This window comes from Crocodylus siamensis, chromosome 8 (genome assembly GCF_052110815.1).
Source record: "Crocodylus siamensis isolate JL-2025a chromosome 8, ASM5211081v1, whole genome shotgun sequence".
Taxonomy (NCBI): domain Eukaryota; kingdom Metazoa; phylum Chordata; order Crocodylia; family Crocodylidae; genus Crocodylus; species Crocodylus siamensis.
Window position 1 is genome coordinate 42,423,642 of NC_143402.1, and position 26,422 is coordinate 42,450,063.

Genomic DNA, 26,422 nt, shown 5'->3' on the forward strand with positions numbered 1-26,422 from the left:
TAGCATGGCTTTGGCTGTGATGCACTAATGTGCAGTAGAATTAGTCTACTGCACATCTAGCATCTTGTGTAGATGCACCCACTAATAAGCACCAGTAAGTCCCTTAGCACAGTCTTTTCACAGATTCATAGACATTAGGGGTTGGACGGGACCTCACGAGATCAAGTTCAGCCCCCCTGCCATAGGCACGAAGTCTGCTGGGGTCAAAGGATCCCAGCAAGATAAATATCCAGACGACTTCTGAATGAGTCCAGAGTAGGTGCTTGCATCACCTCTGGGGGGAGTCTGTTCCAAACCTGGACACATGGACTGTAAAGAAGTTTCTTATATCCAGTCTAAATTGGCCTTCCAGGAGTTTGTGGCCGTTAGACCTTGTCATCCCTTGGGGAGCCCTGGTGAACAACTGTTCTCCCAAGTCCTGATGCACCCCTGCTTACATACTTGTAGTCTGTCCCCCCGAGCCTTCCCTTCTCCAGAATGAAGAGTCCCAAGTCCCTCAGCCTCTCCTCATTAAGCTTGCCCTCTTGGCCTTTGATCATACGGGTGGTTCTCCTTTGGACTCTCTCAAACTTATCCACGTCCCTCTTGAAGTGGGGGGCCCAGAACTGGATGCAGTACTACAGCTATGGCCTCATGAAGGCCAAGTAAAGCAAGATGATATTCCTGGTTTTGCTTGAGATGCATCGGTAGATGCATGCCAGTGTTTGGTTTGTTTTGCCAGCCATGGGATCGCATTGGTGGCTCATGTTCATCTTGTGGTCAATCAGGACCCCCAAGTATCTTTCAGGCATGGTGCTAGCAACCATAGCACCGCTGAGCCTATAAGTATGCTGTTGGTTCTTCCTCCCAAGGTGGAGTGCCCTGCACTTCTCTACACTGAAGGCCATCAGGTTTTGGTCCACCCACCTTGTGAGTGTGCCCAGGTCAGCCTGTATCCCCAGCCTGTCTTCCAGCGTGACCGCCTTCCCCCATAGTTTAGTGTCATCCACCAACTTTGCCAGTTCACATCTGATGCCCAAATCCAGATCATTAATGAAGATGTTGAAGAGTACAGGCCCAAGTACTGAGCCCTGAGGGACAGTACTTGTCACCTTGCATCTCGTTGATTTGCTCCCATCAACTAGTACTCTTTGGGTCTGATCCCGGAGCCAGTTTCCCAGCCATGATATCATGAGATGGTCAAGGCCGCAGCTCCCTAGTTTAACCATGAGAACATCATGGGGGACCAAGACAAAGGCTTTCTTGAAATCCAGATATATGACATCGACTTCATCTCCCTTGACCAAGCAATGTGTCACCTGGTCATAGAAGGAGACAAGGTTGATAAGGTAAGACCTGCCAGTAACAAAGCCACGTTGGCTGGCATTCAAAAGGTTGCTTTCCATTAGCCTGTTGCTGATGGATCCCTCGATGATTTTCTCCAAAGTCTTTCCAGGGCTGGATGTCAGACTGATTGGCCTGTAATTCCCTGGATCTTCCTCCCTTGAAAATTAGGACCATGCTGGCTCTTTTCTAGTCTTCCACAATCTCTCCTGAGCGCCATGAATTTTCAAATATCTTCACCAGAGTGTGAGCTATGATGTCCACCAGCTACTTCAAGAGTCTCAGGTGCATTCCGTTTGGGCCCATGGACTTATGGATGTCTAGCCTCTGAAGGTGTTCCCTCACCTTATCTACATCAATTATGGGCCCATCTTCTGCTTCCTGGGTGTTCTATGTCCTGTCTACTGGGCGAGTGGAAAACTAACTAAAGTAATCCTTTACGAGATTGGCGTTTGCGTGGGTGTCAGACGTCAGCTGCCCCATTTGACTGCATTTCTTGTGGGACGGGATGGACTTTTAATGTTGCAGACATGCCCTTATTTCCTCTCCATTCCCTTCTTAAAAAGATCTATATCAAGGAAATACTGATGGATCATGTGAAGCAACATCTTGAATAGATCTGAGAATACCATGTTTTATGACAACTGCAGAAAGAGAGAACTGAAACCTTTGGGTTGAGATCACAATCTAGCAGATGCCCTTAAAGATGACATAATACAGAGGAGAGGGCTTCATCTGTTTGTTCAGCACAGAGCTCTCCATCACAGACGATTTTTTTCTGTTAGAGGCTCAGGTAAAGGATGTGCAGAATGGTGACTCAGGCTACACAATAATTAGTTCTAATGAGACATGACCATTTTCGCTTGACTTTAATATTTAAAACTGGCCATTTCTATGTAGATTTAATACCTCTTTGTTAAAGAAAAGAGAAGTCACTTGGACTAGGAATGGAACAGGGATTTTTTTACCATTTCATAAGGAATTGGTAAGTTGAATGGAACTTCCCAGGAGACAGGTGAGGCATTAACGAAAGTCACAGAAACAAAACAATTAAAAGGCCAACCTGGAATTTTAGGAGCTCATTTAAAATATGAACCTTCAAAATCTAATCCATTCAAAGCAAAATAGGAAATTCCCACATATTGTTTGCTGGTAAAGCTTCATCTGCACTATCCAAAGAAGACTGGCTAACAAGGATTCTAGTGAAAAGACTTTCGATCAGTTAGTTTGGGAAGCCAGAGAGTTCTCAGGCTACCACTAATATTCTTGATGAAGCAAAGATGAATTCTATATTGGTCCCAGTAGACAAAATAAGAAGTGCCTGGTTTCTATAAAAATAAGCATGAATTCAATTAAATTTATTTTAATTAATCGCTGCTGGACCCTCTTTTCTCATGCTTTGAATAGAAATGAGAGGCAGGAAGGGGATACCTCACTACAGTGAAAGCTACAAAGGTGATCAAATGGCTAGGGTGGAACTGTCTCTCTACGAAGATTTGGCACACAGAATTATGGAATGGAACTCTAGCTCCATATTTAATAAAATAAGTAGTCTAAGGGATGCCATGAATAGAAAGCATTCTCCCTGATTATGAAACCTCAAAAATCTAAAGCAATGCAGATGTTACTGACCATCTCAGAATTAAACACAGTTTACAAAGAATTTATTAAAATCTTAAACCAAGGCTGAAGGGTTTAATTAATTTTAAATAAAATTAAGTTCATTTTAATTAATCTTCAATTAATGAAGAGCTGGTGGAGTTACTTCCACTGAAGCAAACAGTGGAAATAGTCTGAAATCCATTTAACATGATAGGGGGATCTAAAGATAATTTAGAGTCACCTGTAGTCATAGCTTGAGAAGTCAGAAGCACAATGGTAGGGGTGGATGAGGGGAGCGATCACTATTGCAAGCAGAGAGATCTACTGGGTGGCAGGCAGGAAAAATTACTGCCAAATATGGATGACAGTCTGTTAGGAAGCAACCCAAATCACACAGAGAAATTCAGAGTTAAATTAATTCTAAATTAGAAATCTTACCCTTGGCAAAAACCTACAGTTCTGCCACGTTTATGCTTTGGGAGATTCATTGAGTAAAAATAACTAACTCTCTTAAAGCAGGAACAGCATCAGTCTCTAAAGTCAAGTTTGCATAACCATTTCCACCCTAAATTCTGAGGCTTTCATATTTTCAGGTGCAATTTTGCTGCATCAGTCTTTGTCCAAAAGTTAGTAATTTCTTTTCCTTTCAAAGCTAGGGCTATACTACAAACTTCTGCAGGTAGAGCTGGATCCATGGACATGTCTGCATAAGATGCTTGATGTGCAGTAGCATAATAATGCTGCACAGTACTGTGCCTGGAAAAAAAAACATGCTAATAAGCTACTGTGAAGAAACAGTAAACATCACTAAAAAATTGTAGTTACTGTGCATTTAGTTAGTACTTCATTAAGCAAGTGCTAAACTAAATGTGTAGTAACTACTGCACATTAATGAATGTGTAGACACACCCTGGGAGGGCTGCAAAGAGGTGGGATACTGGTTTTGATTAGACTCAGAGTTGAACTTTTGGGAATCATATGCTGAGCATGCAAAGGTTTGTTTTTTTTCCTCTGAACTTGCAACAACATTTCAGGCAGGATTTGCTGTGAATTGATACAGCCAATTCAGACCCTGTCTATGCTATGAGCATAACTAGATTTTTGAAAGCTCATTATGGCTAGGGACAGACATTCAAAAAGGCTGACCTTGAATTGATTCACTCTTTGCAGGTTAGTCTAAGCTACACAGCTAAAACTGATTAATAACTGGACAGTCATTCTCTGTTAAATCGGGAAATGCAGGCACATGCCTGCAGTGGCTTAAGCTGGAAGCTGTGGGGTGCTAGGGCATGCCTGCCATCCACTGCCATAGGGGAGGGAAGAGACATGCCCTCCAAGGCTCTCAACCCTCTCTGCTGGAGCAGAGGGGGCATGGCCAGGCACCAGCCGGGGCTAGCACAAAACACAGGATGCCAGCCGTCAGCCGGAGGGGAGGAGGGGGGTGCTGCTGCTGCCGCCAAACTGAGGAGTGGAGATGGGGAAAAAGTCCTTTTTCTGCAGCAAGCATATATTGAACATGGCAATTTGCAAAGCATACAACAGGAAACTACCAAAAATCTTTGCCTAAGCTAAGATACAACTCAGTAAAATACAGCATACACAACTTAGTCTAACTTAAAATGTAAAGCAGGAAGACAAGAGAAAGCCTTGCATAAATCTTACTAATCCTGAGGCAGAGTGTCTCCTTACAGCCAGGCATTCAGAAAGGCTTTGTCTAGAGCAAATTACTGTGCAGTAAGTGTCACTACCTACATGTGCAGATGCTTACTGTACAGCAATTTGAGCTAATCGCAAGTAAATTTGCTACCTGTAAACATAGGCAATCTTTAGGGGGGGCACAGGGTGGTATGTGCACCCCCTAAGATTGGCTGCCATCGAAGCTGCCGCTGGCTTGGTCGCTGCCCCCTGCTCTGCTGTCAATGCGGCTGCTGGTGGCCGTAGGTGGTCCCCACTCACCACCTCCCTCTCTGCCATCGACAATGCCAGTGGTGGCTATGGGCGGTCCCTGCTCACTGCTGCCAACAGTGTGGGCAGCAGTTGTGAGTGGCCCCCATTCACTGCCATGGGCCCCTCAAGTCATGGGAGGCACCAGGCATTCATGCCTGTAAATACAAGTAGCAAATTTACTTGCAATTATTTACTGCGCCTTACAGCACATGTAGATGGCTGACCAGGAGCAAACTTGCTCCTAGTCAGTTGGGCAGCAGGGGGCAAGAGATTGCTCCCGACACCTGGGACCTGCCTGCTGCCGGAGTGGGCTCCACCACCGGAGCCCAGGAGGGGAGAATGTCCCCATGTCCTGGCAGCAGGGAGCTTCCAGCCCCCAGTATTCAACTGCAATCATGGAGTTGGGGTGGGGAGGTTGTTCCCAGCCCCAGCTCCACAATCTTGATTCTCAGCCTGTTCCCAGCCCCCACTCTGTGATCCTGGGGCGGGGGCTGGCAACAGGATCCCCAGGCCATACCCCACAATTGTGGAGTGCAGGCTGGTAACTAGCTCCCCAGCCTTTGCCCTGCAATAGTGGAGCAGGGGCTGGGAACTGTCCTGGTCAGGGGCAGGTCCCAGCCCTATGCCCCGATTGGGTGATCAAGGCATGGGGCTTGGAAAGAGCTGCAGGTGAGGGGCTTGCTACTAGCTGCCCCACTGGTAAATAAGGGCAAGGGGCTAGGATCTGCCTCTTCTCTGCAGCTCTTTCCAAGCCCTCTGCTGCCAGTCAGAGAGCCAGGGCCAGGAGCTCCCTGCTGCTGAGGAAGGGGGGAATTATCCCTGCCCAGGCTCTGGTGGTGGAGCTCACCCTGGCAGCAGACAGCTCCCTGGGGACAGGGAGCAATCTCATAATCCGTGCCAAGAGACAGCTGTCTCCTGGACCTGTGCTCCTTGCCAGCCCCTAGATTAGCACCCAGCAGGGGCCTAGACCTCCCCCTGGCTGTTGCAGGGGGCCGGTGCAGGGCCAGTGGGGGCAGAATCAGACTGCTACCAGGAGCAGCAAATCTGCTTCCACATCCCCTCATGTGTAGATGCCAGCCCAGGGTGGGTTTATTCTACAGTAATTTACTCTAAAGTAAACCCACCCAGCAGCCTTTGCACATGTAGACAAACTCACAGCATATCTACATGTGCACCCCACTGCACAGTTGGTACTGCGCAGTCATTTAGTACTTGTTTTACACGTACTAAATGACTGCAGAGTACCCCGCCAGTACAGCACAGTCCCAGTGGCACATGGCTCATTTTCATCTTTACTGTGCAGTAGCAACAAGCTATTGTGCTGTAGCTCATTACTACTGTGCAGTAGGAGCTGTATCATGGTTAGTGCCCACCGATGCTAAGTCTCCACAGCGACAAGCAACGGTGATATAGCATCTCATGTAGACACACTGAGTCCTTATCAGATCTGAACTCACTCCCTTTTGCTCAGGCCTAACAACTAGCTCTCTCACAAGAACACAACTTTACTCACTGCATTTTCCAAGAACTGGATTTAGGCTCCTTTGTTTTCCTTTAAGATGGTATCTGGTTTAAAAATGTCTCCCTAATGCTGAAATGTATATTTTCTCCTTGCCATTGGGTCAGATCTGCAGCATATTTATTACATTTAGAGAAGTCTTTCAGTTCAGCATTAAGATTGGAATCTGTCTTTCACAGATTCAAATGACCTCAAAGGCAATCTATAATATGTGAGCAGTGCCTAGTGCAGAAACTGATTTCACTTGAGGATCCAGTTTAAGGTCAAAAACCCTGTTGTTTACTCATTCCATGGTTCAGAAAGCTGAACATACAAAGCCTACCAGCAGCTCAAAATATATATCCCCCTAGATGACCACCTTTCACAAAATGAAGGCACTGACATATCCAGACACATCCCCACTGTATCCCCACCAGGGCCTTTGAATCACACTGTGACCTATACAAATTTTGGTAATCTCTTCCACTACACCTTTAACAGTGAAGTTTTAGGTCTTGCTCAGAATACTCAGCTGGCAAAAATCCATTTAGTATCTATTCTACTTTCATAATCATACCTGTCAGAAATCAAAGGGAGGAATAATAGTAGGTATTGGCCCAAGGAGAGAGGGAGCTCCAAAAGTGTGTCCTGAAATGACACACAGAAGATTCTTCCTGATCCTAGACTGTCATGAGCCAGTCTCTGGGAGGCAACTGTGACAGAAATAATTTTGGGCTGCATCTACAAGAAATGTTGACTGTGCAGTTGTCACTACATAGTCATTTAGTACTTGTAGAAACCGGAATTACTGTGTAGTAGCATTGCTGAACAGATTTTTCATGATACTGATTGTACAGTAGTGTCACATCACACTTCCTGCCATGCAGCACTACTGCACTGTAGTCACGAGCTACTGCACAGTCAACATTTTGTGTAGACGCGGCCTTGGATTACTTTTATGTACTTTCTTTGAGCTAAATGTGCTACAATAACTGGAAAGCAGTGTCACACTTTACATGAACTGCTAGCACATTGATGGCACCTAATGTTGCCATCATACAGCAATGGACAAGACATCTTTTTTTAAAATCTCACAATACAAGTATAACACAATGAATAACTTCCTCAGCATTTCCCCTAAAAACCTCTTTCTGTGTTTTGCTGATGCATATGGATAAGAAAACCCTTGTGGATTTTATTATTTCCTTAAAGATAGGCTCTTATGAGCAACAAAAAACTCTTTCCCCAGACACATTGTTAGAGAAAAAGGAATCAATTATTTCCTTTATTTTGAAGAAGAAAGTCTTCAAATATTGGATAAAATTGCTCAATGCCTAAAACGCCTAGCAAAGCCATTACATGCACAACTTATAAAGATTATTATATTCCTTTCACTTTGGATGGAACTAGCACCAAGCCCATAGAAAACACCCACCTCCAAAAAGGTGATTTTTCAGAGGTGAGTACCAAATGGCACTGTGCTGCCTGTGCTTGGGAAGAAGTCCACTGCCAATGAATTTCACAAAGATTTTTAAGCTATCATTTCAATCTCTTTAATTAAGACATACAGAATTAGCTTTGGCTCTTTTTCCATTCTACAGAAAGCTATATATAAGTGCCAGCATAAATTAGAAATAATGCCATGAAAGCTAATGGAAATGCAATTGTATAAAAATGAAGTGAGAACAATTAGACTCAAAGTCTTTTTTGCATAGCTATACTGCCTTGAAAAAAGATGGATCGCTCACTCTGCAGGCTTTCTAGAACATCCATTACAGACGTTTCATATCACTTAATAGCTAAATTACATCTACCGGAGAAGGGCCTGACTGAATTTTCTGTTCATGACCCCTCACTGAATTAAAGTTTGTATCAAAATGCATATAGACACCTGGGAATGAATTAAGGTAACCAGACTTCTTGTTACTGGCTTTTCTCAATTTCTGAGTGTTTGACTTTGCAGCTTTAATAATGTTCTTTTAAGATCATAGAATCACAGAATCAATGAGTTGGAAGGGACCTAGACAGATCATCGAGTCCGACCCCCTGCCATGGGCAGGAATGAGCACTGGGGGTGGGAGGGGTCATAAGACCCCAGCCAGGTGCCTTTCCAGTCTCCTCTTGAAGATTTCCAGGGAAGGTGAGAGCACCACCTCTCTGGGAAGCCTATTCCAGGCTCTGGCCACCCTTACAGTGAAGTAGTTCTTCCTAATATCTAACCTAATCCTATCCTCCCTCAGCTTGTGGCCATTGTTTCTAGTAACTCCAAGGGGGGCCCTGGTGAACAGACTTTCCCCGAGTCCCTGCTGCTGTCCCCTGATAAGGTTGAAGGCAGCCACAAGATCCCCCCTCAGTCTCCTCTTGCGGAGATTGAAGAGATTCAGGTCCCTCAGCCTCTTCCCACAGGGCTGGCCACGGAGGCCCCCAACCATATGAGTGGCCTCCCCTGGACCCTCTCCAGGTTCTCCACATCCTTCTTGAAGTGCGGCGCCCAGAACTGGACACAGGACTCCAGCTGCGGCCTGACCAGCGCCACATAGAGGGGGAGCAAGACCTCCCTGGACCTGTTAGTGATGCCCCTGTTGATGCATGGCGGTGCAGTTGGCTCTGCCTATTGCTTCGTCGCACTGGCAACTCATATTCATCCTGGAGTCAATCACGACTCCAAGATTTCTCTGCCTCTGTGCTCCCAAGAGGGTCAGCCCCTAACTTATAATGATAAGGCTGGTTCCCTCTCCCCAGGTCCAGCACTCTGCACTTGTCCTTGTTGAACCACATCCTGTTCAGATCCGCCCACTTCTCTAACCTATCCAGTTCTCTTATATGAGGTGCTGAAGACAGAGCAAAACAATGGGAGAAAGACACTGAAAATATTAGCGTACGCAGATTAAGAAAGAATTCAAGACAAGCGAATATCTGCAGCCTGCAAAAGGCAAGACAGAGGCTGAGTGATAACTATGCAAGTGTTTGAAAGGCAGCCACATAAAAGACACAAACTTTTAAAGTAGTGCAATAGCTAGAATATTATTAGGAGTAGTTCCCTGGAACTAATGAGGAATGGCTTTCAGGTGGAGTTCACCCCTATTCCAGTAGAGATAAAAAAGGGAGTGACAGCCTGGAGAAAGTGGTTTAGCCCCAAATACAAAACACCAAAATTGTTTGTGAGCCAGGTAGATGTGGCCAGCTTAGCGTTGGCAGCAAAATCTGGTTTAAACCTGTAATAGAACAGAAACTAAGTGACATAAATCAGTTTCAAAATGGCTGGAGCTTGTTTAAGATAAACCTGGTTGAGTGCAGTATCAGACATAACTGATTTGGGTCAAACCGGTTTATGAAACTTCTGTCCCAGACCCCTTTCTGGTTCAAGTTAAATCACAGTCCCCCAGCATCCCAGTATGCTTTCCAGCCCTGGGGTGGGCTGGGCTGTTTATTCCAGAGAGAAGGGCTGACCCTGCCCCTCTGCTCCCTAGCTGGAGCAGTGAGGGGTGGCTGACAAGGGCGGGGGAAACACCCAGCTGGGGATGCAGCCCAGTCTGGGGAGGGGGAAGAGGGGACACCTCCCCAGACAAACCCCAGCTAGGGTCTGGAGCCAAGGAGGAGGGTTAAGCACTAGGGCTGTACGAAGCTTCAGTCCCTGATTCAATTCGGCAGATATTAGGCCCCGTTTGGTGACTGAATCTTCAACTCGAATCAGGAGACCCTTTAATCTCTCCGAATCGAATTGGAACCCTTCAAATCAATTCAGAGAGATTCAGCGATATGGATACAGACACAGCTTTAAATGTTTTTTCTACATACCTCAAGGTACAAGGCGGCTCATGAATGCTGTGATGCTGGGGTGGATGGAGCGTCACACAGGAGCAGATGGGGATCCCCAGCATGCTTGGCAGCAGACCAAAAAGTGGACCAGATGCACTTCTGGGTTTGACGCCAAGTACACAGAGACCCCCCCCACACTCCAGTGTTCGCATGCTGCGCTGGTACCTCAAGGTATGTCGAAAAAACATTTAAAGCGGTGTCTATGGTTGAATCACTGATTCTCCAAATCAGCATCAAATCTTCAGATTCGGATTCAGACAAATCAAATTGGGGACAGTGATCCGAATCAACAAATCGAATCACTCCCTGATTTGGGCCAGATCCGATTCTGAACTGAATACATCCCATTTTGCATACCCCTATTAAACACCCTGTGGTAGTGTATCTTTGGATGCCTGCCACTTTAAAGGCTGGAGCAGGCAGCTGGCAGGTGCTGGATTATGGTGGCCATTTTCAACCAAAGGCAAGCCAGATAGAGCCAGCAGTTAGCAGCTTGCAGCCAAGGAAGCAATACTACCTGGCTCCCCTACTGCTCATAGACATCTTGGAGATAATGGCAGGAGCTATGGGGATGGCGTGGAGGCTCCTCGTCCTGGGCACGACCCGAAACTGCACTTTGCTGGGGAAGGGAGGGTAGGTGCGAATGTCTGTGGTGGGGCAGCCCCCAGGAAATACCAGCAGAACCATTTACCTCTCCAGTGAAAGGCAGGTCGAGGCACCCTAATAACCCCAGCCCCCACAACATTGTGGGTAAGAAGGCCAGGTACAGCTATGGCCACCTGAGCCCCACAGGGGTGTAAAACCCCTGAGGCCCCAGAGTGAGGGGGCAGTTGTGTGGCTCCAGGGTGAGGGGGCAGTTGTGTGGCCCCAGAGAGGGCAGTCGTGTAGCCCAGACAGAGGGCATGAGAACAGAAGGACTGTGCATGAGTTGGTGCTGAGTAGGGCTGAAGGACGGCTAGAAGGGCAGCATATGGGCCACCCGCCACAATACTGTACTCATACGTATTGTGTGTCTGTGTATGTAGAAAAGCCTAGTGAGGGGCCACGGCAAGCTTAGCTAGTACAATAACATTGTACTAGCTTAGATGAGGACCACGGAAGACATCCAACGGGCTGCATGTTGCCAGTCAAGGAGCGAGTCTGATAAGCCCCATGGCCTAGGGGAGCAGGGTAGAGTTAAGGGGGCACAGTATTGTGCGATGAGGAAGAGGCTCTGTGAGAGAAGGCTGAGTGCAAGAGGCCCCAGCGAGAGGGGGGGCAGTATGAATGTGCGTGTGCAGGAGGTCTAACAGAGGACTTAGGCTTTAGGTCGGGAGTACAACAACATTCTGGATGCCATCTGCAAGGCATGGGCCATGGCGTAGGTGAGGTACAGAGCCACTGATAGTGCCCCCTGGCATCAGGGCATAGAATGGGCAGCCTCCTGCATTTTACCACGTTACTGAAACAGCCAAAGTCATGGCAGGTGATGAGACTGGCTAGACTGCCCTGCGCAAACAGGTGGGCGGGCCGGCTTGAGACCCAGCCCTGAGCTTGCTACCTGTCACAGACTCCTTCCCCTGCTCAAACTTACTGCTGGCTGCAATTGTGGACTACAAATCCCAGAGGCACCTGGAAGCAGGAAGAGGACATGATGAACAACCCTGCAGAGACTTGCTGCTGTAATTCTGGACTGTAAATCCCAGAAACCTCAGGGGCAACAGGAAGAGGATGTAAACACACAGCCAGAGAGCTGTGCTCTAGCTCCCCCTGGCTTTTGGCCTGAGTCACTGCAGGCATGTGGCTGCATTTCCTGAATCAAAGGTAAATGTCTGTTCATTTCTGTTTCAATGTAATCTGTGCATTTTAGACTAACCTTCAAAGACCGACTCTGTCAGCCTTGGGCTTTTTGACTGTCTGAACTTAGCCCAAATGGTTGTAGGTAGCTACTGAAGAAGAGAAAGACAGGGTGGTGATTCCTTCTCAGACTCTGTGGGTGCATCTACATGTACTATTAATTTGCAGCAATGAACTTCACATTGCACTAAAGCTTATTGCTCCCAGGTGCTGTATTTGAACAAGCACCTAGCACTGCAGCATGTTGAGCCAGGTCAGAGCAGCCCCAGCTGGCAGGGGATCTGGGGGTCAGCCTGACAAATCAGGGCAGCTTCAACCCAGCTCAATGTGCTGCAGAGGGGATGGCTGGGGAAGTACTGAAGCACCCTTGTGCCCCAGCCACCTCATCAGTGTCTACATGTGCATTGCTGTGGAGTAAAAAACCTCAACTGCAGGATAGTACTTATATTTACAAGTACTAACCTATGGCAGAGTTACTGTGAGTTTACTGTGTCCTAATAGCACTGCACATATAGATGCTAAGATGTTTACTGCAGAGCCAATTAGGCAACTTTGTAGTAAATTACTTGTGTAGATGCACTCTGTAAGTGGGGAGCATCTCTCCATCACTGGGTTTCTATTGGAGATGAATGCTTGGTACCATTGTAATACTTCATCACCTAATGCCATGTAGCTGGGCCAGGACCACCCCATGCTCAAATGTCTCAGAAACTACAGAGTAACCAAGTAGTATGAGCATTTGGCCGTCTTCACTAATAACCATTTCCAGGCATTTGAGGGGACCTCTGGTGTAACCCAGCTAAGTAAATAACCTTCAAGACAAGTTTGCTAAACTATTGACAAAAATAGCCTAATTGCATTTTAGAAATCCCTGGAGTAAATTGGTGTCTTTATTCTTTTTAAAGAAGCATTTTCAAGGAACTGCTGCTTAATTTAGTAACTGAAAATCAATACCCCATTAAGAAGAAACTAATTGCAATGGCTTCTCTCAGTGTATCACCTCAGTAAACAAAGTAGCAAACTCATTTGCTATTAATTGTTATGTGCTTTGAAACAATAAGATGTTAACCACTTTCTTTCCTTCAGATGTTTTTCATGAGAGCTCATTATTTATGAACTCCTTACTCTTGAAGTAATAGCCAAGAGAAAGTCTTAATCTGTTGTCATATGCTTTCTACTGGGTATCCTCTATGCAAACATTTCCCTTGGAAATGAAAATAAAAGATGTCTGATTGCTAATCATCAGGAGGAAAACTTTTACAGATCAAGTGGTCAAAGGAGCAAAGCCAGATCAGTCCCTTTGTTCAGTAGGATTAAAGGTTATGGTCTGCTTTCCTCTGATCCTTTCCTACAATTCCCAATTTAAATAATTTTCCAACTGCTGCCAGTCTCTGCCTATATGTCACTGTTCTGCTGTGGAACTCAGTGAACAGCCAGCGGATATCCTACTCTCTGTCTCTGATAACAGGAAGGGAGGGAAGTAAAAGAAAGGAAACAAATTTAAGCAGCAATGGAAAACAAATCAGCATGTTAAATAAAGGCAAAAGGGAAACCTGTCTTACTGATTCATTTATGCCGTGGCTCTGCCAGCCTCAAAACAACCCTGCATAACATTCCTCAACAGCAATATTATCTGCTTGTCAGTCATACTTAGCAGAGTAGAAGAGTGATGTAGCCTGTAGGTGATGCTTAGACTAGCCCTTCCAGAAGTGTTAAGTACATGCAGGTAACTAGTAAGCAATTATCTGAAGGTGAAGAACTCAAGTGTGGACATACGTTGACATGTTGCCTCCAACAAGAGAACATGGAAAGAGACGCATCAGAAGTAGAAGAGACTGCTTACTGTCCTGGGATGCCATAATAGGGAGCAGGTAGTGAAGATCTGCAGGGGTCAGATGAGATTTGTCTATTCAAGGCATTTCTTCAGTTTTGACAAAACCTCCTTTCTATCTAACTAGCAGATCCTGTTTTAATGAGGCCTCTTCACTTCCAACCTGTCTAGAAATATAACCCAGTGTACACAGCAGTTAGGTAGTGATGGGAAGTCGGTCTGAATATTTTTCCAAACCGCCCCCTCCAAAAAGGGGCTTGTTTTCAAGTTTTTTACTATATGGAGTGTAGGCCAAAATATGCAGCCCAAAATAAATTTCCCATAATGCATTATCACCCACCCCTTAGTCTGGTGATTAAACAGCAGTGCATCATGGAACCCTTTGCCAGGGTATGTTATTCAAAGAGGCAGTTCACCTGAGGATCTTTGCCCATGATGGAGAATGGAGCAAAAGACGCAAATTACAATGCCCTTGGGGCACTCTCTCCCCATTTTCAGCTGACATCTTTCAGCTTGGGGCCAAAATATGTTGAGGAAAAAATAAATATTTCAGCAGAAAATGGATATGTTTCATGAAAAATGTTGTTTATCTTAAATCTTAATTTTCCATTTATAAACAGTTTTGAAGGATAATTTTCACCAGGCCCCATGTTCACAACTTACCCTGTTGTGGATTCCAGATCATACAGTGCACTATCCTCTCCCTTCAGGTGTGTTCCTGACAATGGCTGACAGAGCTGACACTTGATTGACTAGAAAAGCTGGCTACCACAATCAAAAATGAAGCTGAAGCAGTTAATAGTGATTGTGCCTTCCCTATCGGAAAGGGGCAGGCAGCGTGGTACATTTCTCTCTCCTGTGCTTTTAGGGCTACAGAACCTGTGACTGACATGAGCATCTCATTTGTTTGGTCGCTGTCGTTATGCTTTTCCAGAAAGGACAAATACAAAAACAATACAGATTTCTGTATTCCACTTCCTGTCCCTGCAGCCCATAATTAGAGCCAAGCACTGGAGAAGAGAAGAGTAGCGGGCAGACTGATTCCTAGAGAGACTCAGGAATACAAGCCTTTCTAGAAATCAATCTATCCACAAGAGTTTCTGCTTCTGTGCTTTGCATGCAGTTGTGACAAAGTAATATACAGAAGTCCTTGTGTTCTGGATGGTTGAAGATGAGCCTCAAGGGTGAACCTAAATAACAGTGGAGATTCATACTCTTGCCCCCAATGTGTTCTTAAATGCCTCCGGACTAGGGCAGGAAGGGAAGCAGATGGCATGAACTGCCAAAATCCACTTCTGCAAGCCACAGTACCACATACCCTTTTGTAGGGGTATCCCTAAGTACCACATGCTGCTGCTAAAATACTTCTTTGGCAGCACAACACATGTCAAAATAAATTAACTTACCATTCAAAAATGTAGGTTTGGAGAGTGTGTTATCACAACACAGAAGAAAGTCAGGAGTGATTTTGTTCTATGGTGCATGGCTGGCTTTGCTGCCTTAACATGACTGCTGATAACTTCCACACAGACTGGCAAAATAACTTCCAAGGCGATGTGCATGAAGTAAGAGGTAGTAGGTGGCCCCTTGGACCCTAAAGCTATGGCACCAGCATATATCCTGCTTTCCAGAGTCAACAGAAAACTGCACTCAGAAGCATTAGGAACTGGTCAACTGCTTGGGATGACGAGACCCACGCTCTTGTAATTGAAAAAATGTACTGATTTTTATTTACACGCTTGCGTGAGGGTTTCCCATCACAGTACTACCTGTGTTCCTCACACTCACAAAAGAACATATCACCCTGCAGTAGTGCACCACATATCTATTCTGTTACTACCTACTACGTCGTTGTTTTAATTGTTTCCATACAAGACATTTCCTGTTAATTTCCCTGGGGAAATGAAGGAAACGTTAAGCCTAATGAGATGTCGTGTTTGCCACAAGATTTCAGCAGTTCTGCAAAAAGGTCAGGTACAATTTTAACATCTGTGCACAGTCACAGATGGATGAATAGAATGGGATTTGGACTGTCCACAGCTGAAAAAATGGTCACAGACTTGCAAAGTAAAGGGCCTGTAAGGCAGGGGTGGGCAATTATTTTGGCCTGGAGGGCTGCTTAACAAGTTTGGCGAGATGCTGAGGGCCGCACGAGTAGCTCTGACCCTTGACAGGTGCCCCGCCCCCTGGTCACCATCTTGGCACCAGAAGTCCTGTCCCTTAACCCCTGACCTTTGCCACTGGAAGCCCCTCTCCTTGCCCCCAGAAGTACTCCTTTTGGGAAGGGGGTTTGCCATCTCGCAATCAAAAAATACCCAAATTGTATACTAAAAATCAAACACTGACAATAACATATTTTAATTTTATTTTTTAAAATATTTTTGTTCTGATTTGTGTGCGTTTGTGTGGTGTATATACAGATGATTGCATCCCGCCTGCCCGTGGTGCATCCTGCCACCTCCTGGGCAAGCAGCGCAGATGGGGCAGCTCCATGGCTGGACTTCCTTTTTAGGCAGCCCAGGTGGCAGGTAGCTCTTCCTGGCTGCTGTCGCCACTGGCCTCAGTCCCGTGGTACCAGAGAGGACCTGTGCTCCACAGCCCCAAGCCCATATGCCCCGTGCCTGCTCCAGGCTCATCTGCCCAGGCTCAGCAGTGGTGGCACAGGACAAAAGCTATTGCTCAGTGCAGGGAAAAAAGCCATGGTTTGAAGCAAGCCCCCTGCAGTTGGGGGTCAGGAGCTGGGGGAGCAGGGTGCATGTGTGCCCCCTTACACACGTGTGCCCCCTTACCTCAGCAGCAGCAGAGGCATCAGGCAGCAGCAGTGGAGGCAGCAGAGGGGGCAGCAGCAGCTGATCCCCTTAAGGTACGTGGGGCAGAGGGAGCCGGCGCAGCTGAGGCGGATCCGGAGGGGAAGCCCCCCAGATCCCTCTTAACTCAGCCGGTAGGGAGCCATGCTCCCGAGCCACACGCGGGCAGTGTGCACAAACAGTGCATGCAAACAGGCGCGCTCTGTAAGGGTACTCTATAAGGGCGTTTGCACTGGCACTCGCATAAGGCAGATACGCAGTAGCGGCCTGGAAGGGAGCCTCCAACAGGCGAGAGAAGTTGACTCACAGCTCTGTGGACATGGTATGGATGCGGAGCGCAGCTGCTAGGGGCCCCGCCCCAGCAGCGCCACTTGCCCTGGGCTCTTCTGTGGCCTCCACGCAGACAGAGCTCATGGTTGGGTCGGCAGCCCCTTGCCACCTTGTCTGTGGGGGCAGGTTGGTGGGGTCCCAGCAGCTAGTGGGAGGAGGGGTGGGGTCTGGTGGTTCTCTTGCCTGTCCCTCCTGTGCCCGACTTTAGGCTCTGGAGGAGCAGGTGAGGGAGCTCTAGGCTGAAGTGAGCAGGGTGTGGGAGATCAGGGCTGCAGAGGACAAATTTGACTCCTATTTCTGTTCACTGCAGGACCAGCTGTCCAGCATACAGACCCCCCGGGAGACATGTTCAACAGAGGAGTGGCAGAAGGTATCCACCAGACCCAGGGCTGCTCAGGTTAGCAAGATGAAGGCTCCCCAGGTACAACTGGGGAACAGATACGAGGCCCTGGCAGCCCTGGTGGAGAAGGATGAAGGGGATGCCTCCAGCAGGGATGGTGCCACTCCACGCATGACACAGATGGCACAGAGGGGTTGCACCACGAGGAAGAAACTCTGGGTCCTCATCATCAGGGATTCCATCCTAAGTGGAATGGAGGGTCCCATTTGTTGGCCCGACCCCATGGCACGAGAGGTCTGCTACATGCCAGGGGCTAGGGTTCATGATATCACAGAGAGGATCCCAGCCTACATTCGACCCTCAGACCAGTACCCCATGGTTCTTAACCATGTGGGAACAAATGACGTGGCCAGAGGCAACCCAGACCACATCATGAAGGACTTTGAGGCCCTGGGGGCCAAGCTCAAGGAGACAGGGGCATAGGTGATATTTCTTTGCTATTCTCCCGGTGAGCAGACATGGATGGCGACACGAGGCCTATGCTGGCAAGGTCAACTGACGGTTATGGAGTTGGTGCCACCAGGCAGGACTTGGGTTCCTGGATAACGACCCATAATTTTGTGCAGGGGGGCTTGCTTGAGTGGGACGGGCTACACCTCTCCTCTAAAAGCAAGTGCGTCTTCTCTTCCAGGTTGGCTGATCTCGTGCGGTGCACTTTAAACTAGCTTCGCTGGGGGATGGTGCCACAAGAGGATTTGAGGACACCTCCCAACCAAGACAGGCGACGTGCACAAGGAGTACCCAGGTAAGTGACAGGAGTCCCGACAGTCCTGGGAATCGGGGGGTGGCACACGCACCAATTCAAGGCCTTAAATGCCTCTACACCAATGCTCATAGTATGGGGAATAAGTAGGCAGAACTCGCCCTCTGGATAAGCTAGTTCAAACCTGGACATAGTAGGGCTCACAGAAACCTGGTGGGATTCATCCCACGACTGGGTGGTTAACTTTAGGGGCTATAGACTATACAGGTGGGATAGAGTGAGGAGGAAAGGCAGGGGTGTGGCACTCTACGTCAAAGAGCAATACATATCCCTCAACTAGCAGGATGGGGTCAGAGGAGGGGCAGGTTGAAGTGCTCTGGGTCAGAATACAGGGGGTTATGGGGAAAGGGACTTAACGGTGGGGGTCTACTACAGACCTCCCAACCAAGGAAAAGAGCTGGACCGCAAATTCTCGGGTCAGCCTTTGGAGGCACTTAAGGCAAGGGATGTAGTTGTCATGGGTGATCTAAATTACCTAGACATCTGCTGGGATGAGCAGTCAGCCAGGTCAGAATGCTCATGAAGGTTCCTTGCCAAGATACAAGACCTCCACCTAACCCAGGAGGTGTACAGCCCCACCAGGGGAAATGCCCTGCTGAACCTGATCCTGGCCACAGGTGACAAGCTGGTGAGACGACTCCAGGTTTTTGACCACCTGGGTGACAGTGATCATCGCCTGCTGGAATTCACCATCCAGCACAGGGTGTCAAGGGCCTGCAGCAAGGCAGTAGCCCTTGACTTCAAGAGGGCCAACTTCAATGAGTTGAGGAGATTGGTAGGAGAGGCACTGGGGTCCTGGAGAGTAGGGGAACTGGGTGCCCAGGATGAGTGGTCATTCCTGAAGAAGGAGATACTCAGAGCCCAAGGGGTGACGATCCCAATGAGAATCAAAGGGAGCAAGAGAGCTCAAAAGCCTCCCTGGCTTACCAAGGGTATTTGGGAATGCCTGATTGCCAAAAAGGAGGCATACACCCAATGGAAGGGAGGGGCTATGCCCAAAGAGGAGTATACCTCCATCGCTCACGTCTGTAGGGGGGTTGTTAGGAAAGCTAAGGCAGATACGGAACTAGGCCTAGCATCAAGGATCAAGGACAACAAAAAGTTCTTTTTTTAAATACATAGGGGGTATAAAGAAGGCTCCGGGTAATGTGGGGCCCCTGCAGGATATGCTAGGCAATCTGGTGGTTGCAGAGGAAAAAGCAGACCTTTTTAACAATTCTTTGCCTCCATTTTTTTGTGCAGGGACTGGGACTCCCCCACTGAGATTTGGGATGGACTCAGGAGAGACTCCAGCAGGCCTAGGGTCAGGGAGGACCGAGTTAGAGAACTTCTGGAGGGGCTGGACGTGTTCAAATCAGCAGGTCCAGATGCTTTCCACCCCAGGGTGTTGAGGGAATTGGTAGGGGTTATTGCAGGGCCCCTGGCAGGGGCTTTATGAGCACTCATGGTGCTCTGGCCAGGTGCCGGACAACTGGAAGAGGGCCAATGTGGTCCCCATCTTCAAAAAAGGGAGGAGGGAGAACCCGGGCAACTATAGGCCCGTTAGTCTTACTTCGATCCTGGGGAAGCTCTTTGAGAAAGATTATCAAGGAGCACATCTGTGAAGGGCCAGCAGTGGGGATGATGCTCAGGGGCAACCAGCATGGTTTCATTAGGGGCAGGTCCTGTCAGACCAACCTGATTGCCTTCTATGATCAGGTCACAAAATCATTGGACGCAGGTGTCACAGTGGATGTAGTCTTTCTGGACTTCAGGAAGGCCTTTGACACTGTCTCCCACCCCATTCTCATTAGAAAGCTAGGCAACTGTGGCATTGATGCCTACACAGTCAGATGGATAGCAAATTGGCTGAGGGGCTACACTCAGAGAGTGGTGGTGGATGGGTCATATTCAACCTGGAGGGATGTGAGCAGTGGAGTTCCCCAGGGCTCGGTCCTTGGGCCCGCACTGTTCAATTTCTTTATTAGCGACTTGGACGAGGGGGTGAAAAGCACCTTGTTTAAATTCGCGACACCAAGATTTGGGGTGAGGTGGGCATGCTAGAAGGGAGGGACAGCTGATGGGCATGCTAGGACCCAGACACAGGTTACAGGGGTGGGCAAATGAGAATAGGATGGGATTCAATACTGACAAGTGCAGGGTGCTGCACTTGGGCAGTAAGAACCAGCAGCATACCTATAGGCTGGGGAACTCTCTTCTTGAAAGCACAGTGGCAGAAAGAGATCTTGGAGTCATTATCAATTCCAAGATGAACATGGGCTGCCAATGTGAGGACATGGTCAGTAGGGCTAACCGCACCTTGTCGTGCATCCACAGATGCATCACAAGCAGGGCTAAGGAGGTGATCCTCCCCCTCTATGCGACACTGGTCAGGCCACAGTTGTAGTACTGCATCCAGTTCTGGGCACTGCACTTCAGGAGGGATGTGGACAGCATTGAGAGGGTCCAAAGGAGGGCCACTCACATGATCCAGGGACAGCAGGGCAGACCCTATGAGGAGAGGCTATGGGACCTGAACCTGTTCAGCCTTCACAAGAGAAGGCTGAGAGGGGACCTGGTAGCTGTCTATAAACTTACTAAGGGGGGACCAGCAGGGAATGGGAGAGACCTTGTTCCCCCAAGCACCTCCCAGAGTAACAAGGAATAACAGCCATAAGTTGTTAGAGAGTAGATTCAGACTAGACATTAGAAGGCGCTACTTCACAGTCAGGACGGCTAGGATCTGGAACCATCTTCCAAGGGAAGTAGTGCTGGCTCCTACCTTGGGGGTCTTTAAGAGGAGGCTTGATGATTACTAGCTGGGGTCATTTGAGCCCAGTTTTCTCTCCTGCCCAAGGCAGGGGGGTCAGACTAGAAGATCTGCAAGGTCCCTTCTGACCCTGTATCTATGAATCTATGAAAAGCAGCCCCTCCCACCCATTTTCCCCACTGTGAACAACAGATTTTGTCCTGCACTGCCACTGATGACCATAGGCAGGTGAGCCAGGAGCAGGTGAAGGGTGTACAGGGTCAGGGCTGTGTAGCGCAGGTTCCTGCCAGTACTGGACAGTGGCAGCGTCAGCCAGAAGGAGCCACCTGCAACCTGGGCTACCTAGAAAGGCAGTCCAGCCACGGAGCCACCCCAGCCCTACTCTGTGCTGAGAAGGTGGCAGAACATATCGTGGCTGGGCTGTGCCTGGGCCAGGAGACAGAGGGACCTGCTGTGGGCTGGACAAAGACTCATGGTCCGTATTTTGCCAACGGTTGCTATAAGGAGAAACTTGCCTTGGTCACAGCACATTCTCCACCCTCCCCTTCTTCAGTGGTGAAGATTTTCTGATCTGTTCTATTGGATGTGATCTTTATACAGACATCTACTGCACCAAACTCTTGCATGTACACCATTGAAAAGTTCCATGCTGTCAATCTCTGTTTGATTCCCCATGCTGGAATGGGGATGAACTCCACCTGAAACGCACCCCTCATTAGTTCCAGGCCACTACTACTGATAATATTCCACTCATTTCACTACCATAAACTTGTATATCTTTTATGTGGCTTCCTTTCAAATACTGAAAAAGAGTTATCCCTCACCCTCTGTCTTGCCTTCCTCAGACTGCAGACATTCATTTGTCTTTCTTTCCTTAGTCTACACACTCTGTCTTTTCAGTATCTTTCTCCCATTGCTTCACATTTTCTCCAGCGCCTCATATAAAAGAACTGTTAAAAGTATTTAGGTTGTGAAGTCAAACACTCAGAAGAGTAGTAAGACTTCTTTGATAACCTCAATTCATTTTCATGCATCCATATGCATTTGGATGCAAACTTATCACTTCACATCTAGTGTTTGCTTAATGAACAGATGCTCCATATTTTACCACATCCTTGTTTAATGCATTGACCCAGGCCTTATTTGTAACACGCTGTTCCAATTCTTCTTTGAAGACCAAACTATCAATTTCCTTGTGGCCTTTTCTATGCTGCTCATCCCAATGCTTCACAAGCAATGTATTTATTTTTACAGCACCCTGTCAGAGGAGGAGGTATCCACATTTTCCAGAAGAGAATGTGAGAAATGGAAAGACTAAGATACAAAATATTCTCAAATCTGTGTGCCCAAGCTAAGATAGCTAAGTCTTTTTTGGCATATGCAGCATTATGTAGTACATTGTATGTTCAAAGAATAGCTGACTTCAGTTGCAGAGAGCAGCCTCCCTCACTACAGAGTCTTGGTTCAACCCCAGAAAAGTCCATTTTATACACTAGCAGTGGGCAAAATACAGCCTGCAGGCTGGATCCAGCCCACCAGGCCATTCTATCCAGCCCACAGGGCCCCTCCAAATTTATAAAATTAATATTTATTTGCTCCTGGCTGCCTGTCAAAGATGACATGAGCCACGGGCAGTAGGACCCAGGGGAAGCCATCAGGACCCAGTAGAAAGTCTCTGCCTGCTGCTGCTTTCACTGATTCCCTGAATGCCGCCAGCCACTCCAGCACTACGTGGCCTCTGGCTTCTTGGCTGAACCATGGGAGCACGGGGCCTGTGCTGGTACCCTGGGGACAGAAGCGGGAGGGTGTGTGTGTGTGTCTGTGAAATGAGGGAGGGAGAGAGACAGTGTGTATGTCCATGCAACTGGGGGGGGGGGCAGAGAGAGAGAGTAGTGAGGGAGGCACAGAGTCTATGTGTGTATGCAGTGAGGAAGGCACAGAATGTGCGCATGCAGTGAGGGAAGGAGAGAGCAAGTGTGTGATCGTGTGTGTGTGTGTGTGTTCATAGGGCAAGCCCCACACGCACATGCCACCATACACATGCACCAACACCCCCTCACACTGCCATACATGCAGACCCCCACACCCCCTCACACACTCCAGCCACTCTTCCCCCACACACCCACACCCCCAGTCCCCCACAAACCTATACACACACCCCATGCGCCCCACCATAATATACAAAAGTAAGATTTCATTTTAAGCAATTGTGCAATCACCTCTATGTGCACTACACAAACACATGTAAATCAGGATGAAAAATATATTTTGAAATCAAGTTAATGAATGTTGTAGATGTTTGATTTTTAGAACATAATTTGTTATTTTTCTGGTTCTGAGATGGCAAAATCCCTTGCTGAAAGGAGTATTTCCAAGGGCAAGGGGCGGGATCTCCAGTCCCAAGATGGAGACCAGGAGGCATGGTGCCTCTCAAGGAATGGGGATACCCATGCAGCCCTCAACAGCTTGACAAAACTTGTTAAGCAGCCCTCCGCCCAAAATAATTGCCTGCCCCTGCTCTAGCAAGTCTGTACCAAGCAGGTGAGAACTGGTCTATGTTCTAAAGGCTTATAACTTAACCAACTATGGGCACATTTTTAAATGTAAGTGGCAAAATGCAGGCCCTTGACACAAAGGTTATCTCCTTTCAAATTTCAGGTTCTCGTTCCAAAGTACAGAAGCTCCGGTGCTTCTCAAAGAATAGATTGCCAGGAATTAACATAAACCAAGGTATTTTCTCCCAGCATTCTTCTTGGAAATGGCTAAACTACTTCTAACCCCTTTGTTTTGCTAAACAATCTCTTCATATGTCCCTGCATATATTCCCTTTTTTTTCATGCCATTTGACACGGTATGGAAGAGAAGAGGTGGCGTAACAGACCTCTTGGGGCCCAGTCCATACTTCTTTCACCAATGCTAACTCCAGCTTCCTAGCACCTATGAGAAAATAATGTACAACCCTTTCAGCCTAAAGGAATGCAATATTAGGCTGTTTCACCCACAGGCAGAGCAGTTTGCACACTACAATGTAGTGTGTTCAATGGCTGTCTGTCCTGCCTAGATTTCAGTGAATCTAAAAACACGACTTCTGTTCATTTTCCTTAGGATACCGTCTTGTAGTCCCATACGTCTTACTGCCAAGGCCTGGCATAATCAGGCTGAACAGCTCTTTTTGAAATTTTATCCCACTAACTACAGTAATTCCTTCCCTATATAATCATCACCCTAATTCATTCTTCTTTCTCTCCTAAAGGAGTGTTCTTGACTTCCAGGCAATTATCCCATCCGCCAACATGCACATGCCCTTCCCATCAGTTACCTGCACTTGCAGAAACATTGCTATCACATACCTCCACCTGCTGGCAGATCTGTATCAGCTTGGCCATCTGGTTTTCTAGTTCACTATTGCGCTTAACCAAGTTAGCAAGATTCGTCTCCAAGGTTTGCTGCCAGTATCATAATGGGAGGGGAAAAAAAGGAAAGGGAAAAAAAATAAAAATAAAGCATAAGTATCAGCAAAGCCCAAGAACTATGATTACCAGGTTATCAATGACTCGGAACATTTGTCTTCCAACATGCTCACCAGGGAAATGAGGACACTAGTAGGTTTGGGCAGATGTACTTGGGTGTCCAGACAGCTTTTGCCTCCACCATTTGCAGCCACCACAGCATATAATGCTGAAATGTGCTTTCCCAGTGGTACTGGAACACTGCTTTACTTAGGAGAGGGAGTTCCAACAAAGTGTTTCCAGCTAAAGTAAACGCTGTTTCAGGATTTTGGCTGATAGCTATAGTAATGACAGTAGGAAGTTAAGAAGTAATGTGATGCAAGCAACCCATGGGGTTTTATGAGGCAGCCTGGGGTAATAGGGTAAATATTTTGTTTGTGCCTTCTCTGTTTCCTTATCACTTAGGAAGAGGCTAAAAACTCTCTTGATATTACTATTTTCCTGTTCAGCCACGTTTTACTATAAGAAAGTATAGTCTTATTTTCCCAGGTTTTTTTGGTAAGACTTTAAAGATGGTGACAATGAGATTATGGCAATTCTTGCAATTGTCTCAGGACACCTGGGCCAGGTGGGGGGGGGGGGGTGCGGGTAGGACATTCTGTTTCTCTTTGCTTGGCTAAGTGGTCATTTCTTAGAGTGACGTTACACATGACACATTTGACCATATTAAGGGAACTTAAAACACAAGTGGCCTGCACACTAAAGCACATTTACTTGTGTTAAATGCCTCTGAGTGTCTCAAAGTTACACTGCATCAGGTGAGGGTTAACTCTGAGCCATGCCACCAAGCTTGTATAAGGGTAACTTCTCCACTGAGATAAAATTAGTCATTTGCAGTCCCATAGTATCTCAGGATGCACTACTCTCAAACTCGCACCTTCCCCCCACAGAGATAGCCCAGGTGTCCTGGTTCCTAGCCACATGCTTGCTCGCTAGCCCTCTAGTGGCAAGTCAGAGCTGTGCAGGCAAGAAACGGTATTAACCCTTAACATGAGACTGCTCACAGCACATTCTATCTTTAACACAGCTTAACAGTCCACAGATTTCGTATGGTTTAAGTGTAACACATAACTTCACCCGCAGCCATCTAAATGGCACGTCTGGCAATTTCAGACATGTAGCCATTCTGTTTCTTGGCAGTGCAAATGTGTAAGTGGGCAAGCACCCTGTGCATGCAGACTAAGCATGCACAGTAGGTTACAGCCAGTATTACCAGGCATGCCTACAGCCACATGTATATGCCCCTTGTGTACACATGCTGCAAATATAGGTGGCCCAGAACCACAGTGAGCCTGTCTTGGATAGAGGAAGACAGGGACCCTCCCACACATTACCCCAATAACTGAATGGCTAGGACCCTTCTGAGGGTAGCAGAAAAAGCCCACCCTCCCTCTCTCCCAGAGGGAATTTGAACCTGTACCTGTCTGACTTATCAGCACAGTGGTATATCACTATGCTACATCAGACACTACCCAAAGCCCTTTCAAGTGCTCCTTTTGAAGGTGAGCCACTGCACCTTGCACTTCTTAGTTGCTGGAAAAAATGGATGACGAGCAGTGGGGATGTTTCTGCTTCACTAGGAGCAGGGTAATATTGAGCACCCCTCCCTTCCGGAGCAGCAGCCATCTCAATGAGGCACACATTTCCTGGCTTGTTTTCTTCAGTCTTGCCTCTCATTTTTTGGTCACCCAAGAAACCAGGTTCAAAAGAAGAACTGGAAGGCCTGGATAATGCCTGACCTATAGCATCATGGCTGGTGTGCTTCACTTGGAAGACGGAGGGAGACAATTTCAAATTGCTACTGAGCACAGCAGCCTAGAACCTGTGCCTCCAATTTCTCAGGCAGATGCCCTAACCATTCAGCTCTTGGGGCTAGAACATGAGAAGACCTGCCTCCTCCTCCTCTACTTTGTTTCCAGGACTTGCACTCAATGCACATTTAAATCAGTGACCCCCTACATCCAGGACTGTATGCTTGGGAAACATAATCCCTACCAATGTGTGAGTG

At 47.4% G+C, this 26,422-nt stretch overlaps 1 protein-coding gene across 15 annotated transcripts in view; it reads right to left on the bottom strand.

Annotated features, from left to right (window-relative positions):
* The window catches only part of MID2 (midline 2), a 438,142-nt gene that overhangs the window by 147,309 nt on the left and 264,411 nt on the right, over positions 1-26,422 (bottom strand). For 14 of the 15 annotated variants that reach the window (XM_090059302.1, XM_090059309.1, XM_090059301.1 and 11 more), the window contains one exon: positions 24,256-24,351. The exons of the other annotated variant lie outside the window; for it this stretch is intronic. In XM_090059302.1, the coding sequence (XP_089915428.1) occupies positions 24,256-24,351 (96 nt within the window). The remainder of the gene's footprint in view (positions 1-24,255; positions 24,352-26,422) is intronic. 15 annotated transcript variants of the gene reach the window in all.